Genomic DNA, 13,291 nt, shown 5'->3' on the forward strand with positions numbered 1-13,291 from the left:
CCATTCGTTGAGCTTTAAGAAATGAAATAACCCTACTAGGAACATGATCCAAGGTACCTCTTCACTCTAGTCGCGGTAGACCTGGCATAGCCAACGTCATCATCTTGGAGTGACAATCAAGGATAGCATGATAGGGCGACAACCAATCCATGCCCAAAATAACATCGAAATCTACCATACTGAGCAATAATAAATCATCTTTGGTCTCAAAACCACTAAGAACAATCAAACACGACCGATACACACGGTCAAAAATAATGGAATCACTCACGAGTGTAGATACATAAATAGGTGAACTCAGAGAATCACGGGATACACCTAAATACGAAGCAAAATAAGATGAAACATAAGAATAAGTGGAGCATGGATCAAATAAAACTGATGCATCTCTCTGATAGACTAGAACAATACCTGTGATAATAGAATCTGATGCAACTGCCTCGGTCCTAGTAGGAAGGGCATAATATCTGGCCTGGCCTCCCCCTCTAGGGCGACCTCTACCTGTCCAACCTCCACCTCTAGCTGGTTGTGCAGGTGGGGTGGTAGCTGGTGCTGCAATCATATCCTGAGGACCCAGTGGAGCGCGCGGTGCCTGAGATAACTATGGAGGTGCACCCCTTCTGAATCCAGGGCAATCCCTCACCAAATGACGAGTGTCGCCATACTCAAAATAAGATCTCGGAGGACGTGGCTGCTACAACTGGCTTGGGCCTGATCGACTGGACTGACCACTGGAAGCACCCTGTACAGGAGGCACACTAGACACTGGTGGTGCACAATAAGGATCTTAGGGCCTAGTAGTGGCCGGAGCACCGCTGGCGGCTGGAAGTATTGAGTGAACATGGCGACCCATATAACCCTTACCATGATGAGTTAATACTGGGGAACGAGTACCACTGTAAGTGCCAGACTCTCGAGACCTCTTGGCCTCTCTCTCCTCTCTATCCCGAGTCAACATGCCCTCTAACCTCCTAGCAATCCCCACTACCTGCTGATATGCAATATCCATTTCCAACTCTTAGTCCATGCTCAATATGATGCTGGAGTTGAGCCCCTCAATAAACCAATGAACCCGCTCTCGAATAGTAGCAACCAAGGTTAGTGCATGCCTGGCCAAATCACTAAATCAGACCGTATACTCTGACACGGTCATAGAACCCTGGCGCAACTGCTCAAACTCTGTGCACCAAGCATCTCTGAGACTCTGGGGAACATACTCCCTCATGAACATATCTGAGAACTGAGTCCAAGTAAGTGAGGCTGCCTTAGCCGGACTATCCAACTCGTATGCACGCCACCACTGATAGGCCGCTTCTCTAAGCTGGAATGTAGTAAAAGAAACCCCACTAGTATCTGCAACACCTATAGTATGGAGGATACAATGACACTCATCTTGAAAACCCTGGGCATACTCTAACGCCAAGCTACTGAAAGAAGGTGGGTGGTATATCTTGTACCTCTCGAGCCTGAGCTGCTCTTCCTCAGAAGCTGCTGCCCTAACCTCGGGCTGAACTGGAGCTACTAGTTGTATCGGTATGATCTCTAGATCCTGGTCTACCTGAAGACGCTGCTCTGGGATACCGACTACAGGAGTATGTGCTCCTCCCCCGACCTGAGATGTGGCAGGAGCAAGAGGTATCAATCCTGCATGAGCCATGGTCCTGAACATGCTAAAACACTAGGCTAGAGTTTCCTGGAGACCTGGTGTAGTAACAAGCATCTCAGTGTATGCTCTCCAAGCTACTGGTGGCTCCTCTGTAGCAGCTCGTGCGGGGGATCTGGTTGCACCACGTGGGCATTGGCCTCTACCCCGGCCGCGGCCTCTCGCGGCTCTAGCATGGGGTGTGGGTGTCTGATCATCCGATCCAGCTGTACATGTCCTTACAATCTGTGAAAGAATAGAAAGAGAGAATTTTAGAGTTCGAAGTCAAAATCTCGCACGATAAGGAATCAAAGAAAGTGAAACTTTTTCTAACAGTTCCATAGCCTCCCGAAGATAAGTACAGACATCTCCTTACCGATCCGCGAGATCTACCAAACCTGCTTGTGACTCATAACACCTATGAACCTAGAGCTCTGATACCAACTTTTCACGACCCCAATTCACCCTCCGTAGGATGTCGTGATGGCACCTAGTCTCTAATACTAGGTAAGCCGAACAATTTGCGGAATACCATAATATAAAACTGAAGTCCAATTCTCAACACATGAAATAAATATAAAACTGCAAATCAATAATTACAACTCCTAATACCCGGTGGAAATGAGTCACAACCTTCTAAGAGTAAATACTAAGTGTCTTTATACATCAAAGTCTAAAGAAAAATAAGGAAAACAAGATAGTAAGGATAGAGAAGGACTCGGAGGTCTGCAGATGCTGGCAGATATACCTTGAAGTCTCCACGTGCGGTCCAACTCAGTGGTATCTGGTATGGTGGGAAGAACCTGGATCTGCAAAAAAAGATGTGCAGAAGTGTAGTATGAGTACATCACAATGGTACCCAGTAAATACCAAGCCTAACCTAGGTAGAGTAGTGACGAGGTCAGGTTAGGGCCCTATTGGTTTAAAAGAAAAGTAAGGCAGAAAATGTAATAATATTTTGAAATAACTGAGAATTTAAACAATAAGAAGTTTCAGAAAATATCATCACAGTAAATAGAAGTAAACAACAGGGGCACTTCCGAGGTACCGCCTCATAGTCACAAATGTAAAGATGCAAGGCGGGGGATCTCTCGAGTAAACGCCTCGTAGTCCCAAAGTAAATATGCTGTATATAGGGATCTCCCGAGTAAACGCCTCGTAGTCCTAAAGTAAATATGCAGTACAAGGGGATCTCCCGAGAAACCTCCTCGTAGTCCCAAAGTAAATATGCAATATAGGGGATCTCCCGAGGAGCCACCCGAGGAGCCACCCGAGGAGCCGCCTCGTAGTCCCAAAGTAAATATGCAGTGCAGGGGGAACTTCCGAGGAACCGCCTCGTAGTCCCAAAGTAAATATGCAGCAGGTAACCGAAGGAACAATGAATTTATGGTAAGAAAACTCACATTTAAAGTTTTTACTTTAAATAAAGGGAAACAAGTAATTCAACTGAGCATGTCGCACAAATTACAAGTAAGAGTTAAGGCACGTAGGCATGCGATGCTAGGCTAACCGTGATCACTACATATGCTAAGGCAACTCAGTTAATGTATTTTAAAAGATGATAAATCTGCAAGAACCGAATCATCCCATGTACACACTCGTCACCTCGCGTACACGGCACTCACATATCACAAATTATTACAACAGTACCAAATCCTAAGGTGATTCCCCCCCCCCCCCCCCCCCCCACAAGGTTAGACAAGTCACTTATCTCAAATCTCGCTCAACCAATCGGTAAGAATGCCTTTCCCTCGACTTTCCAACTCTGAATGACCCAAATCTAGCCAAAAGCAATTACATATCATGAATAATACTACGAGAAACTAATTGAAATAATAAATCTACAAATTTAGCAAAGATTCAAAAATTCATCCCAAAAAGTCAACCCGGGCCCACATCTCGGAATCGGGTAAAATTCACAAATTACGAACACCCATTCGACTACGAGTTCACTCATACCAAAATTACTAAAATCTGACATCAAGTCGCCACTCAAATCCTCAAATTAAACTCTCCAAATCCCTAGCCTCAACTCCCAAATTCCACCCTAAACACACACAATCTAGGTGGAAAAACAATAGGGAAACAAGATTATTAATCAAAAATAAGCACAAGGTACTTACCTCAAGAAATCCCTCGAAAATGCTCTCAAGAAATCGCCAAACCCGATCTCAAAATGTTAAAATGAGGAAAAATCACGAACCCTTGCATTCAAGTGTTTTGTCCAGCATTTCCGCTTCTGCGGGCACTTAGCCGCATCTGCAGCGTCGCAGAAGCGACAACATACTCCCATATGTGGTTTTCTCGCTCCTGCGGTCGACTCTTCCGCACCAGCGGCACTTACGCTTCTGCGGGTGCGCATCTACTCATATACGTCCGCTTCTGTGGACATGCCTCCCCAAGCACTCGTCCACTTCTGCGATCGATTTTCCGCAGAAGCGACTCCGCTTCTGCGGCCCTCACACTGCGCCTGCGAACACTGGCTATTTCCCCTAGCCCCGCACCTGCGTCCCATTGCTCGCTTCTGCGGGCTCGCACCTGTGGTAAACCTTGTGCAGGTGCGATTACAGCAGAACTAGCCCAGCACCAGAAAATCTTCTAAGTTCAAAAATGACCCGTTAACCATCTGAAACTCACTCGAGGCCCCTGGGATATCAACCAAACTTACCAACAAGTTCTAAAATATCATACGGACTTAGGCAAGCCTTTAAATCACATCAAACAACGCTAAAAACACTAATTGCACATCGATTCAAGCTTAATGAACTTTAAAACTTCAAACTTTTACACCCGACGCCGAAACCTATCAAATCAAGTCCGATTGACCTAAAATTTTGCACACAAGTTATAATTGACATTACGAACCTACTCCAACTTCCGGAATCTGAACCCGATATCAAAAAGTCCACTCCTGGTCAAACTTTTTAAAATTTATCAAATTTTTAACTTTCGCCAATTCAAAACTATGGAGCTATAAGAACCTTCAAAACTCCATTCCAGAGTCGTCTTCACACAATTCAAACTACGATCAATTCCTTTGACTTAAAATTCTATTTTAGGGACTATATGTCGCGCATTTCACTCCGAAACCAAAGACAAATCCTGCAGAAAAGTCACAAAACACAAAGATGAAATGGAGGGAGTATTAAATAGGGGTTCGTGACTACTACTCTCAAAACGACCGCCTAGGTCGTTACACATACACACACCAAATAAACAAAAGTCCTACAAACATCTATAGAGCGTAGCAAGGAACTTTGGCTTTATCTCTCATCACCTCACTCAATCCTATAGTGAACACTCGAGTCGAGGCGCTGCAAGCGAGCAAAGAAGTACTTCTTATAACCAAAAAACTACCACGAATCAGCAAAGGCTTGTTCTGGACCATGCATATAATACATCCACTATCATTACATGTTAGATTCTATCTCTATTGGTAGGTAGTTAATACTTAAATTTATTTTACATGTGTGTATTATTTTTACTCATTCTCTTTTTTCATCCAATATCACTCTAATGACACAATTTTAAAATAGAAAATTTGAATTGTTCCTAATGCATTTCAGCATTTGATATTTATGACGTTGTATCTTCAACCTATGCCTGACATCCTAAATGCCCAACTCAAAGAAGAAATGTCCGAGAACTGCAAACAGCACTTGCTGAAAATAAATTCAAGCCCAATCCAAAAATCTTTTAGGGATTTTTCCGTTCCTATACACTATTTGAAACTTTATTACCAGAAATATTCTAGTTTTGGTATTTACCCGACCTAAACACGTTTTAGCTACAAAAAAAAAATATTTGTTTAAACCAGACTCATTTCTGCGGTAATCTTCCTTATTTAGACGCGAAATTTTGGCATCGCTTATATTTCAGTTAGAGATTTTACTAATGAAATCATCGCACCATAATCAAGGTAACATATTTGTAGAATCCTTCTATTATGCAGATTTTTTGTCTTTATCATCACACCATAATCAAGGCAACATATCTATAGTATCCTTATATTTTCTAGTTTCTCTGGTTTCCTCTGGTTTTCCATAAACAAAGGTTTTGAAAAAAATAATTGCAAACAATTAGCTACAATTGAATTGAATTTCATAACATAATATCAAAATTAGCGATTATGCTTAAGCTCAATGGTCGGTGGGATAGCGTTGGGAGATACAACGCAAAAATCATCGAAATCAAATACATTGTCAATGAACGTTGTCCTCCAATGGAAATTCGAAACGATATGGGAGTTCGAGTGTATATGGAGACGAAAAAGGAAAAACAAAAACTTAGGAATGTATCCTCTATGTATAACAGTGCGTGATTTCAATTTGGAATTGTAAGCACGTAATTTTTGATCCGGCACGTTTTTGAGCTATTTTAGTGTTTAAAATATTTATTTAACTTAACTTTAATTTTTATAGAGTTTTAATCAATTTTTACTTCAAATTACAATTTAAAAAAAACTCAAAAATATTTTCATTTTTAGTTTAAGGTCAGTTAGTATATTTATGTTTATAGTATTTTAATTTTACCATGACTTTAGCCTATTTTCTCTATTTTTACTTTATTATAATATTTAAAAATATTAAAATATAGTTTTACTTTTAATATTTAATTTTATTTTAGTAGTTTATTAGGAGTGATTTTTATAAATACAGTACATTATTTTAGTCTTCTTAGCCCAAAATTAAAACCCAACAAGACATGGACCCAACCCAATTTTCTAAATCCAAGCCCAATCCCTTAACCCTAAGCCCCTTCTCCCTACCTAAAGATAAATACACACTCATTTGCTTGACCACAAAAAAGCCCTATCTCTAAGCGACAGCCGCAAGAAATCAAAGAAGAAACAAAAAGAGAAAAACGGCCATCTCCCTTTAGGGCAAGGAATCAGCCACACACAAAAGAGAAAGGGATGAACAAACAAGAAAAGAAAAAAATGGCAAAAAACAATAACATATAATAGAGAGGGGACGGAATAGTAAAGAGGAAAACATAACAAGATTTTGGGGTTTTTTCTTCCTTTTGATTTGAGTTTCAGAAAAGAAAAAAATAATACAAAAATATTTTTATTCCCTCTTTCCAACTTCGACTTTGATTCTTAATTATGGAGTTTGGTTGATTCGAGTTTGTCGCGGTTCAAATTCTCTATTCGAGGTGTCCATTTCCGGTCGATGTTCGTGTTGAAGCTCAAATTCCAGCACCTATTTTCTTCCTTTCAAGTTCGTTCTTAAGTTTTCTCATGCTTGTATTCACTTTCAGCATTAATCCAAAGTTTTGCGCATTTAGGTTCATCTCTTTAATCCTTATTTTATTAACGGAAGATGTTTGCGAGCTAGTTTATATACTAGTTTGTGATGCAATTTTCTCGTGAGTTTGATAAGTTTTGGTGGTGGTTGAAGGTAAAGACATTTTTCTTCTATACTTGATGAGATGATTGTTATGAAGCTAAGTGTAGACATTATTATATTTTTGTGCCTCTCCTCTTTTTGCTTGGGGATGTTTTGCTGATGAAAATAGATAGTCAATGTGAAATCTTTAGTTTCATTTGTTTGAATCTCTACAGGCAGGAAAACAAAGCAAAGGAAAACTTATTCTCTGCTCTTGCATGAATGTTTACAAAATATTGATTAAAAAATCTAAAAAGAAACTTGATATCGAATTGCAGATCATTTTGGTTTTTTTTGTGGTATTTATTCTTTCTTTTCTATTATTTCTGGTAAGAGTAAATGTGGAGGATTTGGTTTAGGATAGAACTGCTAGACTGATCACACCTTTCGTTTAAGATAATTAGTCAGTTTGATTTAATTAGTATATTGACTACCAAAAATTATTTTCATAATTCTTAAATCTTCATGCTTGATCTCAAACTTAGGAAATTAATAATTTTGAACATCGTAGTTTTGCTTTAGGTGCGATTAATAATGAATCATCGTGGGCATGGGTACGTTTCTTGTGGCATGGTCACGATACGTAAATCCCATTCGAGTGTGCGTTTCACGTGACTCGACCATAACTTCGAATAATAATAAAAAACCAACATGTCATAAATCGCGGGTGCGTTTCACGTGGCGCGGTTCACAACGTGTACCAAAATGACAAGTGTAAGACATCATGACTTTTTCAAGAAATAATTCCATAAATAATAAAAGCGATTAAAAGTTAAAAAATGCACAATAAGCTTCAAATATGTATTAAATCAGATAATTAGGCCAATTATTAATAATTGGGCGACCGTGCTAAAACCACGGAACTCGGGAGTGCCTCACACCTTCTCCCGGGTTAACAGAATTCCTTACCCGGTCTTCTGTGTTCGCAGACCATAAATAGAGTCAAATTTCCTCGATCTGGGATTTTAAAATAAACCGGTGACTTGGGACACCATAAATTATTCCAAGTGGCAACTCTGATAAATAAATAATCCCATTTCGAACAATGTCACTTAAATTGGAAAAACTCCCCTATCCCCCCCAATCGGGAAAAGGAAGGTGTGACAGCTCTGGCGACTCTGCTGGGGAACTCGAACCCAGAATCTCTGGTTCAGGGTTCAGAATTCGAGCTTAGAATAGCTCTTATGATTGGCTTTCATGATTGTCTGATTTTTACGTGTTTGAGCCTAATGTGCTAAATGTCATTTTTTTACCGCTTTGATATTGTGTGAATTGTATATAAATTGCTACGAAACCTTTCTTCTCTCTGAGTCTTCTAAATCTTCTGGGAAGAGTGTGTTTCGCGTGTCTTCTTTTCTGTCAGAGTCATATCCTAATTTTAGAACGAGGTTCGGACAAGTTGCAAAACCGGTGAAGCTTCTGTATTCCCGATACGCTGCCCCCCGGCTCGAGTTGTCCGCTCGGGTAAGCCAGGTCTAGAACAATACACCCAGGATTTAAACTTAGAATAACATAGCCTCATACCGGATCCCTAGTAGGAACGTTTGTTTGCATCACGTGCATTTGACTTTGGGACTCAACACAGGGGTTGGGTCTGTCTAGGACAGGTGTACCCAAATTAAAAGACCGTCGTGATGCATTTTACGTGCTACTTGTGTATTCATTTGTTTCGGCTTGCATGTTGACTGGCTGCTTAGAATATGGAAAGAAAATAAAAAAAGAGAGGAAAAAGAAAATGAAAAAGAAAAAAAAAAACAAGAGTGAGGTAGGATAGAAAAATGCCCGGTTTTGATAATCTCGATATTCAAATAGTCTCGTTACTCTGCCAAAGTTTCAAAAAAAAAAAAAAAAAAGAAAATCTTTTCAAAACAAATCATATCTTTCTGTGCATCAAAATTGGCAGAACTACGCGGGTCTGATTCTCACCGGATGTGAGATACGTAGGCAAACCTCATCGGTTCCGACCCACAATTTTCAAAAAAAAAAAATCGAAAAATATTTTCCTTTACTTCCTTCTTTAGAAAGTCATTCTTTTAGGCCCCAATGTTTTTAAAAAAAATATACAAAACATTTTTTTTTAATTTCTTCTCAAAATCCAAAAATATTTTCATTCTTCTTTCGAAAATTGAAAAGAAAATTCAAGACTCAAAAATATTTTCTTTTTTTTTCTTTAGAAGTATTTCTTTCATAAATTCAAAATAAAAGTCCATAAATCCAAAAATATTTCCTTTTTCTTTTTTTAGAAGTTTTTCTTTCGAAATTCCGAAAAAAAAAATCAAAATTCAAAAAAAATATTTTCTTTCTTCTTTAGAAGTCTTTCTTTTCAAAAATTTTAAAAAAAAACAGAAACAAATCGAAATCCAAAAATATTTTCTTTCTTTTTTATAAGTCTTTCTTTCGGAAATTAGAAAAAAATAGTTAGCTTATTTCCTTTAATCTTGATCTTCTCGAACTACGCACGATCTGATTCATGTTCCCACTGATACGTAGGCAACCCACATCAGGTTCGATCGACCATAAAAATAAAGTGTTAAAACAATGATGATGATAATAATAAGGATCGACTGAGTCCATTCTAACGTGTCTCTTGTTTTGAATCATAGAAGAAAGTTTGAGGTGGTCGGTTTGTGGTAAGCTATCAACACAAGATCTAAAGGAAAGATGTCATTGACAACTGACATTAGAGCTGTTACGAGTGGTCAAGAGACTCAGGGTCAGAGGGTTCAACAAGAGTTTACTATGGTTGAGGAAAATAGAATACTGAAACAACAAATGACTGAAATGTGTCGAGCATCGGCCAATGGTCAAGGACCACCCCTTTCTTATGTTTTCCCAAAATTCACACCCATCTCGACTACTACCACTCATGTCTCATTGTCTAATCGATCCTATCCATTTGGGTTCAGTCTTTATCCCAACTGTACGATTACAGCTGAAACTTCTGTTGCGCGCTCCCAAAGTGTGCCATTGACCACCAATCAGACAATCACTGCTGTTATGCCCGTTTTCACTATCCCACAACTAACCGTGGTACAAAAGAAAAGTCACGAGTCACAATTTGCTACCCATCAAGAATAATACCATTCTCCTGAGTACCACTCGTATCTATTTGATCTTCCTTCAAAGATTGAGAAGCCTACCCGAAAGATGACACAAGAAGAAATGACCCAAAGAGTGAAAAGCTTAGAACAAAAGTTGAAAAACCTGCAAGGGTCGACGTGTCAGAAGAGTATTGCCTTTAAGGATCTATGTATGTTCCCCGGTGTTCGTTTGCCACTTGGTTTCAAGACTCCCAAATTTGAAAAGTATGATGGACACGGAGACCCCATAGCCCATCTGAAAAGGTATTGCAATCAACTAAGAGGTGTGGAGGGAAAAGAAAAACTAGCAATGGCTTATTTCGGGGAAAGCATGACAGGGGTAGCCTCTGAATGGTTTATGGATCAAGAAACCTCTCATTGGCATGTCTGGGATGACATGGCCCAGGCCTTTGTCAAACAGTTCCAATATAACATCGATATCGCCCCAGACCGCAATTCCCTTTCAAACCTGAAGAAGAAACCGACTGAAAGTTTTAAGGAATATGCCATTAAATGGAGGGAGCAAGCAGCTAGAGTTAAGCCACCCATGGATGACCACGAGCTAATTACTGTCTTCCTTCAGGCTCAAGAGCCAGATTATTTTCAAAACATGATGTCTGCAGTGGGCAAATCCTTCTCGAAAGCAATCAAAATTGGGGAAATGGTTGAGAATGGCCTTAAGACAGGCAAAATTATAAGTCAAGCAGTTCTCAAAGCTGCAACTAAAGCTGTCCAGATTGAATCTGATAATTTTAGTGACACGAATGAGAAGGATGAAGAAACCGTGATGACAATAAGGTCGAGAAGAGGTCCTAGGAGAACATCTCGAAGGTATGAACAGCCTCATCAGGTTTTCGATGATTCCCCTGAGCACTACTATCCACCTCAGAACCCACAATGCCCTATTGCTCCACTTCAGTATGTTGTCCAGCCACCAAGACACCCCAGAAGGCAAGCACCAGCATCGCAAAATCTCCACCAGCCTTCACAAAATTTTCAAGTGCCCTATAACCCACATCCAAGCCAATGGTATAGAGGGGAACAAAGGTTGAAAGATAATTTTACACCAATAGGAGAGTCCTATGCAAGTATGTTTGAGAAATTAAAGCATTATGACATGATTGCACCTATTCCTCCAAATCATGTCGACCCACGTGCGAGAAGCTTTGACCCTTCTAAAAGGTGTGAATACCATTCCAATGCCCAGGGGAACAATGTTGAAAGTTGTCAGGATTTGAAAAGAGAAATAGAAAGGATGATCCAGGAAAAACTGATTGTGATCCAAGATAATGACACCCAGAATATCACGTAGAATCCTTTACATGCACATGATGATGCACACTTTGTGGGGATGATGTGTGGTGACATGGAGTATGAGAATCCTCTCGGGAACTTGCCGGTTGAAATTGGAGAAGGCCATGGTGATTCTGATGAGCAAATTTGTGGCTAAATGTCAAGCTTAGTAATTGAAAAGTCATTCCCTCCTTACTAGGAAGGAATCTTGGTAGCTTGTTTTGATGTTTTTTCTATTATCTGGGTTATTTCAGGGTGTGATCCAGATTTTATTTGTTTTATTGAGTCAAACCCTTCTATCCCTCTATTTTATTTGTGTGAGTCTTGTCTGTCCGTTTTGTTGCTATTTTCATTAGCCGGGTTATTTTAGGGTTGTAACTCGAATTTTAGGTTGTTTGTCTTGTTGTTTACTCAATGAAATATAGTTTGTCCTTTTGTGTCATTCCATGCTTAGTTCTTTTTCCGCTAGTTTTAGTGATATGACATGCATGTGGAATTTTTGGCTAGGTCTTAGAAAATTGATTTGAGCTTGAATTGGATAAATGAGAAAAAGGAACTGTTGAGGATGAATAAAGAGTTGAAACACTTTGGAATTAAGCTCGAATAAAATTACCCTTAGAGGTTAATGATCTTTACCTTCAAATCATTGTGAAGGTCGGATTTGAGGAAGAATCAATTGAAGTTTATTGGAAAGTTTGACATTAATGGATGAAAAGTGTCTTCCGACCACGACACACCAAGAAGACAGACGTGCTCATCAATGCTGTGTCGCGAAAGGAAATCATGATTGGCACTCTAGAGGCTAGGAGGCCTTTGTTCTGCTACCCAAACAGTTTATATCCTTAGTTACACCTTTTGAGCTTGTGTTATTTTCTTTGATCACCTTCTTTTGGAATCAAGTTTAGAGTTAAAAGTTAAAAAATGAAAAAAAAAATGAAAAGAAAAGTCCATGCTCCCAAAGTACAAACCGGCAACTCTTAGAAAGTTCAAGTGAAAAAGAAAAAGAAAAAAAAACATTCAAAGGTCCATGCCCTTAGAAAATAGAAGCTGGGGCAGTTTGTTTTGAAAACAAAAAAAAAAAAAAAAGGAAAAAATGAGAAAAAAAGAAAAAGAAAGAAAGATGAAAAAAATAGTTAGGTCAGATGTTTGAACTACATTAGACCTGATTCCTTAAAAAAAGGATATGTTGGCAGCCTTACACGGTTCGGTCCAACCAAATAAGAATTCAAAAAAAATCCAAAAATCCCCAATATCTGAAACTGGGGCAAAGATTTTATATCACTTTTGAAAGAGTCGATTCCAAGAGTTGTAAGTCTACAACCCCTTATTTTGAGTCTACTTTGAGCCTTCATGACGTCCCTCTTTTCCAACCCTATCCAAAATCCTTCCAAATAAAAACCTCCCGATATGCCTTCAAGAATGTCAAGAGAAGCATACAATGAGCAACGGTTGTCACGCGACATAGAACACTGTCAAGTTGCTCACACAAGAAAGCAAAAGAAAAAGAAAAAAAGAAGAAAAATGAGAGAGTCTTACTAGTGAAAACCCTCACAGGCACTGTAAGGCGACGGTAAGCAGAGATGAATAAAGAAGAGAGACTTGTTGGTGAAAACTCCTCGAGGCACCATTAGTCGATAGTGAGTCGTGAAGCTGATGCAAAAGATTGGCATGAACAAGCCCGACTTCAAAGGTCATAAGAATGGTAAAAGGGAAGATTGGATCAGTTTGATAGATCAGGCCGTTAAGTCCAAAATGCATGTCATGATCATTAAGGCTAGTTACCGCAAAATAAAAAAAATAAAAAATAAAAAACTCTTCCTACTGTACTAGCTTTTCAGTTGCACAAAGTTAATTTGGCCAGCACAATCAGGTGTCACAGTCAACAT

The 13,291-nt window shown here is 39.3% G+C and overlaps 1 protein-coding gene across 1 annotated transcript; it reads left to right on the forward strand.

Moving 5' to 3' along the window:
• The first annotated feature begins 10,179 nt into the window (after window positions 1-10,179).
• On the forward strand, window positions 10,180-11,424 carry LOC117280744 (uncharacterized). The gene has a single exon (XM_070191240.1). It carries the CDS (start codon window positions 10,180-10,182, stop codon window positions 11,422-11,424), a length of 1,245 nt encoding a protein of 414 aa, XP_070047341.1.
• Window positions 11,425-13,291: the final 1,867 nt, after the last annotated feature.

This window comes from Nicotiana tomentosiformis, chromosome 12, assembly GCF_000390325.3.
Source record: "Nicotiana tomentosiformis chromosome 12, ASM39032v3, whole genome shotgun sequence".
Taxonomy (NCBI): Eukaryota; Viridiplantae; Streptophyta; class Magnoliopsida; order Solanales; family Solanaceae; genus Nicotiana; species Nicotiana tomentosiformis.

What these genes read in the sequence shown, in the direction of transcription:
- LOC117280744 (XM_070191240.1), top strand. Translation starts at nt 10,180, where the DNA reads ATGACACAAGAAGAAATGACCCAAAGAGTGAAAAGCTTAGAACAAAAG.